The 21,069-nt window shown below is 36.5% G+C and overlaps 1 protein-coding gene across 5 annotated transcripts in view; it reads left to right on the top strand.

Annotated features, from left to right (window-relative positions):
* The first annotated feature begins 229 nt into the window (after nt 1-229).
* LOC122307297 (MADS-box protein AGL42-like) overlaps nt 230-21,069 on the top strand; it is a 30,987-nt gene continuing 10,147 nt past the window's right edge. For 4 of the 5 annotated variants that reach the window (XM_043120079.1, XM_043120077.1, XM_043120080.1 and 1 more), the window contains exons 1-3: nt 230-696; nt 784-970; nt 20,983-21,064. In XM_043120079.1, the coding sequence (XP_042976013.1) occupies nt 789-970; nt 20,983-21,064 (264 nt within the window). In that variant the 5' untranslated portion in view covers nt 230-696; nt 784-788. The remainder of the gene's footprint in view (nt 697-783; nt 971-20,982; nt 21,065-21,069) is intronic. The other variant, XM_043120078.1, reaches the window with a different exon arrangement.

Genomic DNA, 21,069 nt, shown 5'->3' on the forward strand with positions numbered 1-21,069 from the left:
CAAATATAAATGAAAAAAGAAAAAAGAATGTGACCTGACCATCGTACAATCGAACCACGTGACGTGGTCGACATCCATTGGCTAAGAATCAGAGCTGCGGTCGTGTCTGCATATGACTGGGTGGTTGCGCACGTCACTGTACGATGATGTCGAGGTGGTGCTGTGACTAAACATTTCTTTACGTCCGCAATTAATGAATTGGCGAGAACTTCGCTTCTTTACAAAAATAAAAACAATTACTTCTTATTTTCTTTGCTATTTTGTTCGGTCAAGAACATAACATGATGAGGGAGAATCTCGTCTTTGAAGACAGGGACCGACGAAAGGGATGAATACATCCAAAGTTACGAAGAACCTCATCTTTTTTGTTTCTGCTCTCGGAATCTTTCTAGGTTTCCAAAAGTTTTCCAGCTTTTTAACACTATGATATATAGCTGGGTTTAATTTGCTTTCTAAATCTCGCCGGGGTCCACGTGTTCTGATCGCTTCTACACGAAATTTCTATCGAGATACTCTCTTCCGGGTTTTGGTGATCTGTTCCTTTTGTAAATCTTTCTGGGCTTTTGGAGTTAGTTTTCCACAAAACCTTGACAAATTAGTTTTTATCCAGTTTCCTTTCGATTCTGGGTCCTCACAGTTTCTGGTTAAGTTGTAACCGTCATAAGCGCGCGTTTTCGGAAATTTCCCTAGAACTTGGTGAGATTCGGAATTATTTCATGTTGAATATCCCCTTTTAAGCCTTTTGATTAGTATGAAGCAGTTTTTTGTTATTGTAATTTATAGAGGAGATGGTGAGAGGGAAGATTCAGGTGAAGCGAATCGAAAACGCGACGAGCAGGCAAGTCACCTTCTCGAAGCGCCGAAATGGGCTGCTAAAGAAGGCTTACGAGCTCTCAGTTCTTTGCGAGGCCGAAGTCGCCGCGATCATCTTTTCACAGAAAGGCAGGCTCTATGAGTTTTCAAGCTCTGAGTATGTAATTCTTTCATCGCCAAATATAAATTACACAAATCCTTTATAGTTTGTTTGTTTCAGTTTTCTTATGCTGCTTCGATACGTGTATTCATATATTTTTGTGCACTTGTGCTCTTTTTTGCCTTTTACATATATACACAAAAGAATTTTCACGGTTTTGAAATACTTATGACTACTGCGTGATGTAGCAACGGTCTGGTAAATTGTAGTAAAGGTCTAGTGTACGAGGAACTTGGCTGGACTTTCAATATTTGCTGTATTTGTGATTGATCTTTTTTTTCATCTCTTTTGGCTTGGGTGATAGCTAGATATCTGCTTAGACCTTCGGAATTCGGTTCATATTCGAAAACAAAATCCTCGTTAAAGTACTCCTCGATCTGACTCCCAGACATTCAGGCGATTGAGCTGGGTATATCTATATTTAGGAGGAAAAACAGCTATATCGAGTCATTTCCATCTTAATTACCGTTTTCTTTCCTTGCATCTTCAAGTGCCTGGAAAATTCTTGGTGGGTCTGATGATCTTTCTCTTTCTCTCACTACTGGTTTTGTGCCTCTTTTCATCTTTAGTGAATTTCCTGAACTGTACCTATTAAATTGTCATGTTATGGAAGTTTTCATTAATTAGGGTTTGTCAAAGTTTGATGAAACTTGGGGTATATACAGCCAGCCAATTTGATTTTAGAACTGGGGGGTCAGCAGCTTGGCGTTGGTCCTTCTGCTTCATCCAATGGGATTTTCCCTATTCGGCATTTCAAATGCAAAATCTAAAACCTTTCCTAACATTTTATGATAACAACTTCGATTACCATAACAGACTACGTGCGAGGATTACATTCACGCATTTATATGCTGCCAGGAAATGCAGCTCAAGTCTAATTTTTGTCCTTTTTCTTTTAGCTGTGGCCGTATGACTGTAACTAAAAATAATTATTAGGGAATCTCAAAACGTAGTGGTCTCATCCTATTATACTATGCCATGTCATTAAAGTAATTAATTCTGATATATGTGAATTTAAAAGCATACGTGACATTTTATGATAGGATGAAAGTGTAATGTGAGTTATACTTCAAAGTTATCTAATAATATTCCTACAACTATAACCTTATAAGAGTATTGGCATTGGTTTCTCTATTTTGCATATGCAAAATGACCGTTTTTGAAGATTGATTTTGCCATTTAAGAAAAACTCCTATGTTGGATTATGTATCTTTGAGCCAAAATAATAAAAAAAATATTATTATTTTATTATTATTAATTTTTTACCTAAAATTTTTATTATTTATTTTTATAGTTTTTGCAATTAGCATCCATTACAGATTCTATTATCTAACCTGTGCTAAAAAAAAAAAAAACCAATTTCATGTCTCCAAATTTTATCAATTTCATATATCAAAATGACCAAATTTATATATACATAAATTTCATCAACAAATATTAACATGTGCTAAAAAACATATCATCAACTTAATACAAATTCCATGTAGCAAAATCAATTTAATACAAGTTCCAAAAAGTTGATTTTTATACGAATTCATACACTTGATACAATTTGTCCAAGTTGTCTAGAATACAAATTTCCAGTACCAAAGCCAATATCAAGCAGTCAAAACAAGCAGCAACTCTACCAAAATGGAATACAAGGAGCAGCTCCAACACACATTCAAAACAAGCAATAGCTTCACCAAAATTTCCACCACCAATACCAAGCAATAGCTCCACCGGTTTGCAGTAGCTATAAGTCTTCCAGCAGCTCCACCGCACCAGCAAGCAGCAGCTCCACCAGAAACCAGCAGCAACAAAATTGACCTAATCAAAACCCACTAGATACCAACCACCAACAAAATACAGTTCCATCAAGAGGTACAAAAACTAATTTCCATTTTATAGCAACCAGCAGTACAACAATGCCCAAAACAGGTCACCACACAGTCAAAACAATTACAAAATACCAAAAACCAAGCATACAACTATGTATGAGATATGGTCTTATTCCTTTATTCCTCAATGATTTCCATTTGAAAATTATGGAAATACTCTTGTTGTACAAAATTTATGGAATCAATATCCAATTTTATAATTTTCATATCAAATTTTCTCTTCTTGAGAGCTACTAATTCAAATCTTTCTTCTTGAACCTTAATTTCCATTTCGATCAAGTTTTTTTTTCTTAACATGTAGTAACTTAGATCTATCATTGCCAAACTTCATTATTGATTCTCTTCTCTCCATCATACAAGTCTTCCTATCATCTTTCATTTGCCTTAAGGCCTCGTTAAATTTATTATCTTGTCTTTCCTTACATTTTCATTATTTCTCTTTCTTTTTCAGCCTTCTTGCCCGGAGGTCTCTCACACGGGCACATTTTCCATGTCTTCTCCTAATTGTATTGAGTTCGGAGTAATACCTGAATGTGAGACATTGTCTTTTCTTCTTATGAGTTCCATGTGTGCTTGCCATTTCGGTTGGTACCTTAAAAGATTCCAACAATGATCCATGTTGAAGTTAGTTTTTTTTAGGGCTATTGGTGTAAAAAAATTTTCCTTATCAATCTTCGAAATAGTGGAACAATCAGTACGCTATGTTATTACAAATACTTAATAATTAGAGCAAGAAAATATTGAAAAACCCATTATACCTTGTCTAGATGGTCGCACTGTTTGGATGCATTCCTTCAACTTGGGCCATGGAACCACAAAATTTATGGATGCATTCCTTCAACTTGGGCTATGGAACCACAAAATTTATGGATGCATTTTTTAATGGTTGACCATTGATTGGTCAAAGAGGGTACAGACCGTTCTTAACCTTTAGGTTTTTTATAGGTGGAGTAATAATTATAAACTTTACTCTACAATTGTGTGGAAGTTTGGTCAGTCCCTTGTATGGAGTCTATACTAATGTTAAGCCAAGTTGAAACGAGGAGAGTATCTTCCTCTACAGTAAATGATATACACTGCTGGGATTTTTGTTTAGGTGCCATTTTTTCCCGTTGGGGTTGTGTCTCTTGGACATCAACATTTGCAGTATCCATAAGGGGGTTGTTAATACCACCCTCATAACTTTCCAACAATGAGGTGAAGAAGGGATTCTCATCAATTAAAGTGTTAATCCTTCAACAAAATATTGAAGGACAAAATGTTACTAAAACAAAACATTAAACAGTATCATTGTATTGAAGGACAAAGTATTCAACCTTTAACAGTATCAAGAGTGTACTCATAGTCATATTGGAAATTAAATCAGCACATTATAATAGAAGATTAGCAAAACTAACAACAAATTACAATTAAACATCTTCAAAATAGCAACTGAAAAACAGTAACAACACATTAAACAGTACCATTGTATTGAAGGACAAAGTGTTCAGCCTTTAACAGTATCAAGAGTGTACTCATAGTCATATTAGAAATTAAATCAGCAGATTATAATAGAAGATTAGCAAAACTAACAGCAAATTACAATCAAACATCTTCAAAATAGCAACTGAAAAACCTCAAGATTAAAACAGTTTCCTAACAACAACTCCAAGCCAATTAAAACAGGCCAAACATTGTGATGATACACCAAACATTTATGAAGGAATCGCATGCAAATTAGATGACATCAAGTGTACCAAATTTCCCCTTTAAGACATTCATTTGAAATTATATCCATACATGATTTCTAGAGAGCCCTAGAAGTAAGTTAAAGATATTTACATAGGTGCACAAACACACCAAGAGTGGTCAAAATAGCTATCTGATGTTTGATTATTTCTGGCTAGTTAGACTTTAGTTATACTAATTAATCTAAACATCATAGTACAAAGACATAATAGCAGCATAATCGAAACCCTAATCTAAAACCAAGAACAAAAAATTGAAAACTAATCTAGATTAAGCAAAACCAGAGGACAAAGCAATTAAATACTCTGTTATGCTCCTACATGTTTACAAAAATCAGAGGACCCATTTACAAAAATCAGGAAATCAAAAATCTAAATTTATCCCTAAAATTAGTTTATAAATCAAAACCCCAATCTAGATTAAACAATGTATCCAAACAACAATTAGAAAATCAAATAAAATTATACTATGCTATGTCATTAAAACTAATTAATTCTTATATGTGTGAATTTAAAAGCATACATGACATTTTATGATATGATGAAAGTATCATGTGAGTTATACTCGAGAGGTACCTAATAATATTCCTACAACTATACCCTTCTAATGGCTTATATGACATGTGCGAGTCAATGTTTTCCTTTTATTGCATGTGTATTAAACACAAATAAAATTTAGAGCTCTAATGACGATATTGTTTCAATGATGGTTCACTACAATGGAAAAAAGATTCCTTCAAATTTTAACATGAATTAAGGGATTTAAATAGAAGAGAGATATACATAAAATGAGACTTCTTGATGAGACTTTGATCTTACTACAATAGTGTTTTTAAATGGTTTTGCTAAAGAACTTGAGTTAAATATGTCTATTTTTAGCTTTTTGGTTTCCCTTTCTTCACATATGTAATTGTGTATCCATTTCCATAAATAAGTTAACATATTCAAATGAATATGCTGAGGAAACGTATTAATCGATATTAAATATGTGTTAAACAATAACGTTAAAAATATCAACATAAATGTACACGAATACAATTTTTTATATAAGTAAATGATTATATTGATAAGAATAAATATGGTATACAAGAGGTAACATCTATTTAGGAAGAATATGTGGAAATAGGAAATTCATGAAAATCAAGGTTTGGTGCCTAGTGTGGAGGAAGGTTTAGAGTTGGGAGTGCAGTTGGGTACTGTGTCTGGGGATAGTGTTGTTCCCCTAACTTCTCTTACTCTGATAAACAATATAGTGGGTTCACCATCGGATTAGGTTTTGAATAAAGTTAATGGGTTTCAGCAAATCCTGGGGCTTTCACATCGAGAATATGAAGATCAATTTAAAGCACTACTCATTGTGATCGAGGCGATCTACGCACTTGAAACCAAATCAAATTTTAAGAAAAGTAGAGAGTTAAAGTGTCTTTTTATAGGCAATCAACTACGATACTAAGTGAGGTAGCTCAATTCAAGGGAAGACGAAATGAGGGCATTGTGAAGAAGTTCTTGTAGTGGGATTTTCGGATAGAGGATTAGTTTTACGGGAAACAAGGGGTTGGGGAGGTGTGTTATATTCCAATTCGAGTTTGGTGTATTTTGGGTAGTTTCATAGGCTTTTTGGGTCATTAAGGACTCTCTAGTATGAACTAGGTATTTTATTGTATACGTGTAGTGTACTTGGTTACTCCTATTGATATATATATAATATTCTTACTTATCACAAAGGAAAATCGAGGCCACTAAAATGTACAGCTGTGGCCTATAGGAAGATAGTGTTGACAAAAAGTCAGATAAGTTCCTCTAATGAGTACTCATTGTCTTCAAACATTTGGGCATTTCGCTCATTCCATAGGCACTGCAGGATATAGGTCGGAGACATTTTCCACAAGGCTGTGATTTGTGGAATACCTTGTAAATTTGTCCAGCCAAAAGCTCAACCACTATGGCGGGCATAACCAAAGTTAGCTCTACTCTGTTAAACGCTTCATTCCATAGCATTCTAACAACCTTACAATGCAATAGAAGATGATTAATAGTCTTACCACTTTTCTTACACACAATGCACCAATCTACTATTATCACCCTGCATTTTCGTAAGTTATCCATTGTCAAAATCTTATCTAGTGATGCTGCCGAAGCAAAAAAAGCCTCTTTGGGAGGTGCCTTATTTTGCCAAATCATTCTCCATGGACATTGATTATTCTGTAGTTGTGTGAGAGACTTATAGAAAGAACGAATCGAGAATGTACCTTTGCCTGTAGGTACCCACCACAACATGTTGCTCTTTGAGTTCTCGATATCAAGGAGTATAGGAGACTAATAACTCCTCAAAGTTGCCAACTTCCTAATCTTGTGCTGCCCTAGTGAAATTCACATTCCATTGGACTAGTCATCAAATATCTCCATACAATTAGCCACTGAAGCTTCGTTTTCACATGCAATCTTGAAAACTAGGTCACCAATACAAAGTAATTGCTTTACAAACTATAAAATTGTTTCACAACATGTATATCAAAAGATATGCCAATGATTAATGTATCCAAATGATCCTTATTTGTGTATATAATTGTGATAACAAGAAAATTTAAGAATATCTAAATAATTAAATATGAACTTATCATCTACTTTCACTTTATTTGGATTTATAAAAGAGGTTGCGATTCAGAAAAAATTAAAAATGCAGATAGCAAGTGAAATAGAGGAACTCATGATCAGTAGCTATGCAAGGCAAGTATAGCAAATAACTCCACGTAGAAACCCATACAAACACTAGGTATGCACTTAAAGCTTCACAACAAAGCACAAGCGGAAGCCATCCATTCCCATAAAACTACAAAAGACCGCATCTTTTTTATAACCCAAAAACATGCAAGTACGCGATAATACCAAAAGGCCACTCAACTTGTAACCTAGCTCCCTAGAATTACTTATAAAGCTCAATTTTATTAGCTGTAAAGTAGCCACCTATTTTAACCTAAATCAGTTTTGGAAGTCTTGTAGCTTTATGAGTTTTAGTGTTTTTTTTTTCAAAGGTTGAGAGGCCGGACATGTTGTAAATGTGTCCCATGTTAGATCGATGTTTCTTCCATGCATTTTAAGCATGCATGTTTGTGTAGTAAAAGCTTGAAAAGAGAGAATAAAAAATTGTTAAGGGGAAGAGAACAACAAACTTACAATAAAATGGATTATTTTACATTAGAAAATTTAATTTCAACGCTCTGGCATTGAATTAGTAACTACCCAAACACGTACCATTTTTTGGAGAAATCAGCCTTTTACATTTCCTCCTATAATGCAACTTGAAAAAAAAAAAAAAAAAAAAAACTGGCTGCTGTTATTTCTTAATGATTCATATTCATATAAATTATTAAGGCAAACAATATTCAGAGCCAACAGAAGATTAGGAGATGATGAGAGATGTATAAAGATCCAGTTTAATTTATGCATTTTAAAGCCTTGTATTTTTCTTCAAATTATTCTATTTCAATATTCTGTCAAACACTTTTAATGCAGTAATTATATCACATTTTCTTCCATTGTCATAGTTTCTTATTTTTCCAGTCATATTAGCCATTTCTCATTGGTTTGATCCCTCCTCCACTGGTTTTCCAAGGGTATTCTTTACCGACGAAATCAATCAGCTATAAGCTGTAATCGTCAACTGAATAGTATTGTTTATACGACATTATATAATATTGTGAAATAATGTATGGTTTTGTAAAATTTAGTAAGATATAATGTAATTATTGTATATAATATTTAGTACTGTATAATACGACTATATATAAGTTGAAACTTGGAACTTGAAGTTCAAGTTATGATAATTATATAAGTAAATTAAAGACAAAAACATATATTATACAGTATATACCCAAAACTATAAAAATAATAATATACTCTATAGGATACAGTATTAACATCTGCATAATTCATTATAAATAAAATTTTTAATTCAAATTAATTTGGAGTCAAACTTTAAAAAAATAGTAATTTTTAATTAATTAGGAATCCTCATTTCCGCCCAACTTGTTATATACTTTTTCACCTTTTAAAAATAAAGATCATACATTTAATTTTTATAAATACTATACTATAATCCGCACTATGTCATGTGGGCTTGCGTTTTTTTGGTTCACAATATTCAGATTCACATTTACAAACTTTTCAAAAATTCACACAAAACACAAATTAAACTTCACTGCGAGTATAATTTTTTATTTTTTTTTATAAGTAAACGATTAATAGGCATAACCCAAGTACACAAACTGGTATTCAAAAAATACACCTAGTTGGAGAGAAGTAAAAGAAATAAGAAATCATGCAAATTGAGGCCACAACAATCTATAGCTGTGGCCGAAAGAAAAAGAGTTCTAACAAAAAATAATCTAAGTTCCAAATGTCCTCTCATTTTGCTCCTTCCATAGGCACCACATGATATAAATCGGGACCATTTTCCCCATCGTTGAGATTTGTGGGAAACCTCATATATATTTTATCCAGCTGGCTCTAAGCTCTGTCACTGTGGTAGACATAACCCGAGCTAACTTTATTAAACACTTCATTCCGTAACATTCCAGGCTGCACCTCACAATGCAACAGTATATGATCTATATTTTCACCATTTTTCATACACATACAACACCAATTTACTATGATCACCTTACGTTTTCGTAAATGATTTGTTGTCAAGATCTTACTTAATGCAACAGTCTGTACAAAAAATGCCGTTTTGGGAGGTGCCTTATTTCTCCATATTTTTCTCCAAGGGAATTGTGTATTATGTGGTTATGTGGGTGCTGGCAGCTTTACCTTTACCTGTGGGTATCCACCACATCTGATATGCTCCTTAGATTTTCTGCCTCATGGTGTGTAGAAGAGCAAAGAACTCCTCAAAGCTGGCAACTTCCCAATCTTGGGCAATTGTAGTGAAACACTAGAATTCACATTCCATTGGATTAGCTCCCCAAATGACTCCATGCAATTAGCCACCAAGGCATCTTTCTCACCTACAATCCTAAAAGCTGATGGGAATAAATCCTTTAGGGCTTGATCTCCACACCATACGTTAGTCCAATATTTTATTCTAGATCCACCACCCAACACCAACCTAGTATGCCGATTAAAGATTCCTTACCCCCTTCGAATATCTTTCCAAAGTTCCATTCTATAAACCCCATGGACCTCCCTAGTGTACCCACCCACCCCCCCCCCCCCCCCCCCCCCCCAAAAAAAAAAAAGCTTCAATATTTGCAATCAATCACTAACTTCCATAGGGTTTCTGGTTCTATATTATATCTCCACAGTTATTTCCCAGGCAAGGCTTAGTTGAAAATTCTCAAGTTTCTAATACCCAACCCACCCGAAAATATTGGAGAACATACTTTATCCTACTTGACTAGATGATACTTGAGTTCTTCTCCTATCCCACTCCAAAGAAAATCACAATACTGCTTCTCAATACAGTTTACCACACTTGCTGGAATTGGGAATACAGATAAAAAATACATTGGATGATTAGAAAGAGTACTTTTGATAAGAGTGATTCTACCAAATGATATCTTCCAACTTGTCAATCTGTGTTTAATCTTGTCCACCACTGTATCCCAATTGATATAGATCTTGTAGTTGCCCCCAAAGGAAGATTACCAAAGTAATTCATGGGAAGAGAGGAAACCTTACATCCAAGGATACTAGCTAGCTATCAGATGTTAGAAATATTACCCGCTGACAACAATTCTGATTTATCAAAGGTCACTTTTAACACGGACACCGCTTCAAAACAAAGTGATAATGCCCTGAGTGTTCAAATTTGGTGTTGTTCTGCCTCACGAAAAATCAGTTTATCATTTGCAAACAATAAATGAGATAGGTTAATGGTGCCCCTATTAGGATTACCCACCGAGAATCTCTCGATAATGCCACTATTCACCAAGGTTAGAATCATTTTACTAAGTGCCTCCATGACAATAACAAATAAGAGTAGAGACAAAGGATTCCCTTGTCTTAGACTCGAGAGCTATTAAAGAAACCATGTGGGCAACCATTCACCAATACGGAAAACCTCATTGTTGATGTACACCATCTAATCCATGAGCATCATTTCTCTCCAAAACCACACCCCCCAAGCACATAGAGTAAGAACTCCCAATTCACATGATCATATATGCTTGCTCCATATCAAACTTGCATAGGATTCTCAGTTGGCCAGATTTTAGCCTTATGTTTAGGCATTTATTAGCAATGAGGACTGAATCTAGAATTTGCCTATCTTTAACAAAAGCATTTTGGGGTTTGTAATGATCCTCCCCAAAATCTCTCCTAAGCGATTAGCAAGCACCTTAGAAATAATCTTATATATCGCATTCACAAGGCTAATGGGCCGATTACCCTTCACCTCTGATGCCCCAATCTTCTTAGAAATGAGTGTAATAAATGTGACATTGAGGCTTTTCTCAAATTTTCAAACTAAAAAGAATTCTTGAAACATTTTCATTAAATCCGCCCTCACCACATCCCAACAAGTTTGAAAAAATCCCATGGAAAAACCATTGGGGCTAGTGCTTTTATCTCTGACCATTCTCCTTACCACGATTTAGACCTCTAGTTCCTCAAAGGCCGCTCCAGCCACAAAACTTGTTGTTGATCAATGGACTCAAGGCTAGTCCATTGAGTTTTGACCGCTATCCCACCTGTTCAGAAAGTAAGTGTTCAAAAACTCCCACAGTATGCTCCCTAATTACAGAAGCCTCCATACAGTCAACTCCATCTATTTTCAACATCTCAATGGTGTTAGTTCTCCTATAGGAGTTGGCCACTTTATGAAAGAACTTTGTGCTGAGGTCGATTTCTTTCAACCATAAAGCTCTTGATTTTTGATGCCAACAGATCTCCTCTAGTAACACAACCCTTTCTAATTCTGCTTTTAGCTCAGCCTTTCGAGATGCTTCCTCCATAGAAAGAGCCCTCCCTTCCTGAGTCCTCTCTACCTCCTGAAGCTCCTCTAGCATGGACTTTTTACGATCTCCTACATCACCAAACAATTGAGTGTTCCATAACTTTAAATCATTTTTTTGAGCTTTCAATTTACCTACAAAAATGAAGTTAGGAGTGCCATCAATCTGATTAGAATCCCACCATTACCTAACCCTTTTCACAAACCCTTTAGTGTTTAGCCACAAGTTTTCAAACTTAAAATACCAACGCCTCCCCTAACTACCTCCACAATCTAGTAATAGTGGGAAATGATCTTAGCATAGATGAGGTAACCACTTTTGATAAAGCTCTAGATAGTGTGTTTCCCAATTTGGTGATACTAAAAATCTATCCAATCTAGACTACGTATGATTATGGACCACGTATAGGCACCACACATGAGAGGAATATCCATCAATCCCAAGTCAGAAATACATTTCAAAATTCTGTTCTTGCAGGTCGTAATCTGCTGTCACCAGATCGTTCACTAGGAAACCTTGTAACATTAAAGTCACCACTTATGCACCATGGTAAGTTCCACCACCTATGAATTCCAGCAAGTTCTTCCCATAACATTCTTCTGCTGCTGTCTATATTCGGTCCATAAATACCATCAAAAGCCCATAAATAATTATCATCAACATTCCTAGAGGAACATGCCACAATATTCTCCCCAATAAATTCCTCTAATTTCACCATGACCCTTCTATCCCAAATCACCAAAACGCCTCCTGAGGCCTCGTCAGAAGCAAGTAAACCTAATCCAAATAAGTATAGCTCCATAAACTCCCAACCACTATAGGGATAAGTTTCAACTTGGTTTCCTGTAAACACACTATGTCCGCCTTCCACTCATGAAGCTTGTTTTTCATGCGAAGGCGTTTATTTGCCTCCTTAAGCTTGCGGACATTCCATGATACAATCTTGGGCTTCATAAAAATGGAGCTGATCCCAGCCCCTAAGCTCTTTCTCTACTTGAACTTGAACTGCTCTCATAGTTTAGAGTCCATGTTAACCTCTTTAGCTCCTTGTTTTTTAGGATTTGACTTCTTCAATTGACAATGTCCAACTTCAATGGCTGTTAGTAAAGCCATGAATTGTTCCTCAAAACCCTCGCACTCGATTCGAATATAGTACTGGATCTCCTTTACTTTACGCAGCACCCACTCTGAGACACTAGTCAGGTATGGCAGTAGGTATTTTAGAGGTATCAGATCCCCCCCAATGTCCATCTCATCTCTAAATATCCAATGTGGCTTCATCAGTACATCAAGATCTTCCGCAGGACAACAAATCTTTCATCCCTCTCAAAGGGGTCATTTGTGACAAGTAACATTCGAGAACACCCCAAATCTTCCCCCATCGCGTTCTATCTTTGAAAATGGGACTCGGGCTACTTTTAGAGGTTGTAAATCAGTCGTTGGCATTGTTGCTGGGGAAGTCTCGAGAGGAGGCTCAGCCCTTCTATCCATCGGCATTGTCTATCCAAGATCAGCCTGAGAATCTACCCACAACTCCGCAACATAGGCGTTATCTCCAGCTACAATATCTCTGGTGACTTCAGTCTCTTCCAGCGACGTTATCAACATCGTCTCCACTTGCTGACTCATTGTTGGAAACTTCTCGATCGGGATTGAGGGCTTCTGTAACGCCTACCCTTGCTGCCTCCAGTTGGTGGATGGGCCAGCGTCACCTCCCCCTCTAGCTCTCCACACGGGCTGGTTGGAGTTTGCCTTTGCCCTTGAAAGGCTCCACAGGCTTTGGCCCATTGCCCTTAGCCAATGTACTGTGCATATAGGTTTCACCTTCCGACCTTGGCTAGTTGCCTCATGGGCTTTGTCCTCCCTCCTGGTCCAGGCCTATGCCCCTGGACTTGTCCTAGGCCTAGGCCCACCTCAGTTCCCTCCTCAACGCACTGTATTAGTAAACTAACTTGCTCTTGTAATGCCTTCAACTGGTCTTGCATTCTATGTAATGTACTGTGCATGCCATTTTTTGACTAGCTAACATAGGACTTACCACCACCTTTTTCCTTCCGCAATCGTACTATGCACGCCGTGTTTGTACCTCCACATCTGTTTTGCTCCCTAGGCTATGCCGGCACCTTTGATTGCACTAGTCCCTCCCTATTTGATAGAGACTGCATACCAGGCCTCACCTCCGGCAGCCTCAATGAGCATCCTCTCCTCTTCAGTAAATTGCACTTTGTTCATTTAAGGAGATCTCTCCCAGGGCAACAGTCATTCTCCTCCATCTTCTCCCCTCCTTATCTTTAGGGATGAAGATGAAGTTATGTCTTCCGCCTCACCAGTGCCATAAATCTTCACTGGGCATTTGAGCACGTTTGTGCTATAAAAATTTTATCACCCTTCCTTGTCGTCACATACAACTCCTTCATCCCACTCCTCAAGCTTTCCTCCAAGGTCTTGATAAACCATTTCACCACAACTTTCTCAAGTCTTTAACTCTTTCATTAGCCGCCAGCTCCTCTTTGAAATGAGCACTAAGCCTCCCTCCTTCATCATAGTGAAGGTTTTTGATTCAATGACTAATCTTATCGGACCCCCCATGATCAACAACTAATATCCTATATGTTCTAATCAACCTCAGAATGCCCCTACAAACCTCATTGAAAGATGAATGTACGGAGAGAAAATACAAACTTCCAATAACTAAAAAATTGATGCTTAACATTATTACATTTACCTTTATCTGGCCAGCATTCTAATTAAAGAGTTCTAAGAAAAATCTATTCCTTGTGGCATTTATTCGAATACCCTCATTAATTACCTCATCCAAACATCCACACTTGGCGCATGTATATCCATAGGAGAATTCTTTAATTATAATTTTCTAATATCTTTTCATTCCCAAAGGTCTCATTGAATTTGTAAACATCAAGGAGATTGAAGTATTCTTGACTATTTTGACTTCAGTGAAATTTTTGTTACATTCTAAATGCATTTCCATTATCGATAAACTCTCAAACATATATTTATAGGACAAGAAAGTAGCCTCTAGGCTTAGTTATTGGAAAGAAAATGTAAAAGATATATTTTATTTTACGACTCTAAAGGGGTGGCGTGTATAGTGATTTTGGAGCGAGCCTTATTGATTACGAGTATTGGGTTGAAATCTCCATTACCCTTGGGGCTCTAATATTGGACAGGTAATTTAAGGGCAATTTTTCCTTAAATTATCCAGGATACACTCGTAGAAAACTTTCTGTCGAGGGCATGTACAAACTAGAAATTAGTCAGGTTTGTTCCAATTTTATTGAGAACAAGGGTAGGGGTGTAACCCACAAACACAATAAGTATACAAAAAAGATACACATAATTAAGATGAGCAAGAAGAAGCATAATTCAAAATTGAGAAAAATTAGAAGAAAGTACCATTGTTAACTTTTGTAGAATTTTAAAAAGACGCGAGCATATGGCTATTTAGTTAAGAAAGCATTCTTTCATCTATAAGACCCCGATAGAAGGCCCAAACTGCATGGCATATACTCTCAAATGATTAGTTAATGATAAAATTGGAACCCCATTGGAACATAAAAAGAGTAAGAATTTATCATTTCCAAGCAATATTGGATCTTATATACCATCTACTTTTATCACTTATTAGAATGGGGTATCACAATCTCTACCCTTTATATTCTCGATGTCCTCACTAGGCTAGTCCGTCTTAGGTGGCTCGGCTCAAGTTTCACATTTTTGGTGGGATAAGGTTCTGATACCATTTTTAACACCCCAATTAAATGAAATGCCCAAATCACATGGCCTATACTCCAAAAGATCTAGTCAATGATATAATGGAGCCCCATTGGAATATTATAAAGAGCAAAAATTTTCATTCTCATGTAATGTAGGATCTCATATACCAATTCTCCTTATCACTTATCAGAATGGAGTATTACATCATCATTTTTACAAGAAGTATACAAAAGAGATGGGCGTAATCTAAATACACAAAGGAGTAGGGATATACCAAATTAAGATGAGCAAGAAGAATAATAATTCAAAATGGGGAAAAATGAGGAGAGTATTGTTGTCAGCTTTTGTGGAATCTTATAAAGACTTGAGCATATGACTATATAATTAGGACGCGCTACCATGCTGCCCAGCGTGTACCGCTGGTGCAAATTACACTTTTTTAAAAAAATCTTTAAACATTATAAAAAATATACCAATACACTAATAGTCATTTTTTTAATTATTAAGCAAAAATAAAAAATAAATAAAATACATGAGCAGTCAAAATGAGGGGGCAAATCCATAAGGCATACTATTATTTTCTATTTAATTATGGGAACATTCTCATAATTCTCAAAGTCGCGGGCATTTTTATCCCTCTAGTAAATATTTTATACTTCTAAGTAGGTTACCAATAACTCCTCCATTATTTTGAGCATTGTCTAATCAATCCCTCAAATATAATTTTTTGATAAGCAATAAGTATTATATAAATCAATAGGAATAAACAAGTACACTGAATGTATACTAGAAAACACCTAGCCCATACTGGAGAGCCCCTAATGACCCAAAAAGCCTGTAAAAAACTACCCAACATATATATTTTTTTAATAAGTAAAAATATTTTATATATCAAAAGGAGTAACCAAGTATACTGAACTTATACAAGAAAACACTTAGCCCATAATAGAGCGTCCCTAACGACCCAAAAAAGCCCGAGAAAAAAAACCCAAAATACACTAATCCCAAAATACCCAAAACCTCAACCCCTTTTTCCCGCATAACTAATACCCAAGCCAAACCCCAACCCCTTGTGGTTCCCGTCTTCACATTGCCCTCCCTACCCAACATATATCAAGTTCGAATTGGAATGGAACACGCCTACCCCACCCCAACCCCTTGTTTCCCGTAAAACTAACTCTACCTGAAACTCCTTCTATGGGAATGTCTTCACAATACCCTCCCTTTAGTCTTTCTTTAACTTGAGCTACCACCCTTATTGTCACAATTGATTGTCCAAGAATGACGTTTTAACTCTCTACTTTTTTTGAAATTTAATTTAGTTTCACGCCCGTGGCTTGCCTCAATTGCAGTGAGTAGTGCTTTAAAGTGGTCTTCATATCCTCTATGTGAAATCTCTACTATGTGCTGAAACTCGTTAACTTTATTTAGAATCCAATCTGAAGGTGAATCCGCTATATCGTTTGTCGGAGGAGGAGAAACCAGGGGAACAACATTATCTCCAGACACATTACCCAACTGCACTCCCGACTCTAGACATTCCTCCATACAAGATACCAATGAGAAAACCCGAGATTCTGTCACCATTAAAGGTTCCCCCCTCCATCGACGAGGACATTGCTTGTATGTGCACCATCCCCCAATGATTCTTTCAGTGCCACTTTGTCAAACTCGACTGCTCCTTCAGGAGGCATAGAACAGGTAGGGGAAGTGCTACCTCTTGTTACCCCATTTTCATCTTCTAAAAGAGGCTCGTCTGTTTTGTCATAAGTACTCAAGACCTTGGAAGGACCCCCATCTTCAACTGAAAGTGAATCCTGGAAAAAAGTACCAACTTTATTTGTAATTGGTGACTGAGGGCCTACTACTCCCTCAAGAGGCACAGACAACAAGCTATCGATGTCCTGAGGGACATCGGTGTGGACAGCAATACCGGTGTCCAACGATCCTATCTGAGACAGCATTGAAACGCCATTTGTTGGCACACTAGAGGCCTCCAAACCTGTAGGATCTACCCCCCGCCTCCCTTGTCCGTTTTTGACCCACCACCGAAACCCATGACTAGTTTTAGCCCCTTTTCCACTTTAATCATTAGATCTCTCACAGTCTACTTATAAAAAAAATCTCTCACATAGTCCATAACTCATGTCAATTGAGCTTTGACATCCCACAAGACCCCCTCCACTTCTCCCAATGTCGCTTGACAACCTTTATCTCCTACAAGTGCCTTACCTTTTCTTTTTGCCACGGAGCTAATCTCGGCAGGGCTATTCACCAAAGACCTCAACACTGCTGTGTACAAGGCACCTTTGAATGCTGTAGGCCTTCCCACTGTCTTTCCTTCAACAAACTCCACTTTATTTGCATGCTTCAAAATAGTGGCTTTGGACCTAGTAACGCTTTGAATGGACTGCAGAAAACCTTTCCATCCAATGCCATTTGCACCTTTTGGAATCACCAACAAACCTTTCCTCATTCAATTCCAGAATTTTGAGAGTTGCAGAAAACTGCCCCTTGCATTAATATGATGTTGGATAAAGATAACTCCATTACCCATCCTAAGCTCTTTGAAAAATCTTTCATGACAGTTAGGTTCTAGACAATCCTCCATCTCCTTAGCCACCCACAAAATTGCTGACCCACCTAGGCGCATGAACTTAATCATCCTTTTACTACATTTAGAGATACGATAACCATTACCACCCCTTTTGTAGAAACAAAGGTTTTAGATTCCACCTTCAACCACCTCTCACCTTCCAGCTGAGCTGAATTCACATCTTGTGTCATCATCGTTTGATCCTATCCCACCAGATCTGCTTTCCCTAATGGCATATCAAGATTCAAACCCACCAGATCTGCCATCCCACCCAAATCACCAGATGGTCTAGATCTGCGCCTACAAAGAAGAACAAATGAAAAAAAAAACCCGTCAGAGCCCCCAATGTGGAAAACCAAATAATGTAGAAACTCCCGGTCGCCAGAGGAGGATTGACGTTGGAGGCCCCTCAAAGGAGTCGCCAAAGCCTGTCGATGTTGTCTGTGGTGGTGGCAGTGTCGATGGTGGGGTGTCACTCGCCGGTCTAGGGTGGGTGCAGGGGTGGCAGGTTGGGAGCCTTAGGGTTTTCTCTTAGACGACTCATAACACCCTAGCCACTTCACCATAAAGCAATAGATAATCACTCATTTTAGCACTTCTTATCTTTTTCTCCTTTTTTTATCTTCTCCCTCCCCTCTTCTCCTCTGCCTATTAATCTGATTCTCCATTGTAGGCAAGATCCACCACTTGGGCTCAGGTGTCCCCTACATAGATCTCCCATGAGCAGGTCTCCCTAGTTTCCAGCTAGAACCAGTTCTAACTTTCCATAGTTCACTTTTAAGGCATGGACGGTGTAAAAGTCTAGAAGTGCCCTTAAATAGCATGTGTTTTTTTATCCGCCTTGCAAATATCAACGAATCATTTACAAATAATAAATAAGAAATGTTGATCAGAGTGCCTCAGTCAGTATCCTCCACTGAGAAATTCAAAAGAAAACTTTTTGAGAAAAATTCAAAAGAAAACTATCCCCACTTTTGTCTACTAAAAGCTTCCATGGCAAAGACATATAAAAGAGTCGCCCTGTCTTTGTCCACAGTATTGAAGAAGTCAGCTGGAGAATCATTTGCCAAGACTGAATTGTAGAAACACAATACATCAATCCAAAAGTGCCACTGCTCCTTGAAGCCACACACCCCAAGTAATGCAAAAACTCCTAATGAACATGATTGTAATATCTAGTTTTGCATAATATATATGGTTCGCCTAATTTAATTCTACTATATATCCATCCGTTAGCAATGCAGTTACCATCAATTCCTTTTAATTAACATCCCACGCAGGACAATATCCATTTAACGTCTTCACAATTCACTCCTTTAAAAATTATCAAAATCTCAAGCCATTGACTGACACCTAATGTGGTACTTTATGAAGTTTAAGGGCCCACCAAACCCGACTTAAATTTTTGGTGATGCCATCATATTTATTTGGTCTACCATTAAATTATCCCTTTATCTTAATAATAATATGTTAATAAGCATTTCAAAAAAGAAATAATATGTTAATAAGGGTATTGCGAGATATATTCTCGAGCCACTCAACTTGAGTTACATTTTTTTTCTACTTATATGATTGTATTTATTATCGATTTCATTATCAGGTTTTATAAGACTAGAACATCTTTTAGATTCTTTGCGAACCTGCATTTATTATATATTCAAATATGAATTATTTTACGATTGAGTTTCTTATGTGAAATCTACTTTGCGTTGCAAACAACCATATTTTTTTGTTCTATATTTCTGACTCATTTTTTCAAATCATATTTCAAAGAATTCCTTTAGAATTGTACCAGAAATGTGTAGTTGAGTGCTTCCTAAACTTAAATATATAGAAAACAATCAAGGAAATTCAACGTGACCTTAATTTAATATATATGAATGTGTGAAACAACTAAAATATATTTTGTCTAAAGACATTTGTTTTTTTAAGCTAATTAACTCAGATATTTTTTTGTCTGCATGTTCAGATAACGGAAGTTCTTCTGCTTTAACTTCTTTTGAAAATAAAACAAACCCAACAAATGATTTGTTAAGTGCTAATTATTCTTTTGACTAATAGCTAGATAATCAAATGTGGGAATTTCTCTTGAATGGAATAGGCAAAAAGTAAAACATGTGACTTTAATCAAGTTTTAGCTCTACCTTTGCCTAAGCCAATGAGAATACTCTTAACAGTCATCATTAATCAAGATCTACATGAATTAGTAGGTCAATTTTGATATAATTTATTACAACCAAGGGGAATGCAAGTAGCATGTTCCCATATGTTTCAAAAGAACTAAACTTAATCACGATCTGAAGAGTTATAATCTCCTTTTCTCAAGTCTCATATAGATACTTATTTCTTAGGGCTTACATCACGTTACAATCTGATACGGCTTCCAATCATGACCCAAAAAAGCACTAGCTATATCTGCGTTTAGGGAGGCTAAGAGGGGCCGGCCTAAATGGGACCATATGGCTTCCAAAAGTTCTGAAATCCCTCCTTACCTCAAAAATCTCTAGAAAATCCATTTTAGTAGTCCTACATAATCATATTTTAAATGATTTTGAATAAATTATTTTTGCTGCTTAATTACGAAGTTTCAGACTAAGATTAAAACTGCGTTAATAATGCTACAGAGGAACTTGAACAGTACTGTAGTTTAACGTGGGCCCTATTAAGTCGCTTCCTATACGTACATTTTTTTAACTGATACTGGGTGATTGGGACAAAGTTTCAACTAATCCTAAAGATGCATGGATCTTCCTATATGTACATGTTACATCTTATTTACTATTGCATTGAAGGTCAAGATTTTTAGCAAATGGATCATGTTAAATCTGTTGCCTGGAGGGGCTTCATGCACTTACTAGTAGGCCGTCAAGATGTGTACTGTTGTTTTTGCTCGCGCCCGTGCTAAGTGGGCTGTGGAATGATACATTGTGTCTTTCTTTTTTGTAAATTAAACGGAAAAAGAAAAAAAAACTTGGAACATCATATGTTGTATTTCAACTTAATATTGACATATAATTGCAATTTAGTTACATCATAACATTGCAAAGTTCCTTTTTTTCCTCTTCTAAAATATAGGTTACACGTAGTACTGATGAGAATTTGTGTTTTGGAAGTTCAGCATACAAATGATTATAGAGCAATACCTTAACCGTACAAACAGTGGGCAACTCAACAACATTGCAGAGGAACAATATATAAAGGTAGG

This window comes from Carya illinoinensis, chromosome 4 (genome assembly GCF_018687715.1).
Source record: "Carya illinoinensis cultivar Pawnee chromosome 4, C.illinoinensisPawnee_v1, whole genome shotgun sequence".
In the NCBI taxonomy this organism is placed as follows: Eukaryota; Viridiplantae; Streptophyta; class Magnoliopsida; order Fagales; family Juglandaceae; genus Carya; species Carya illinoinensis.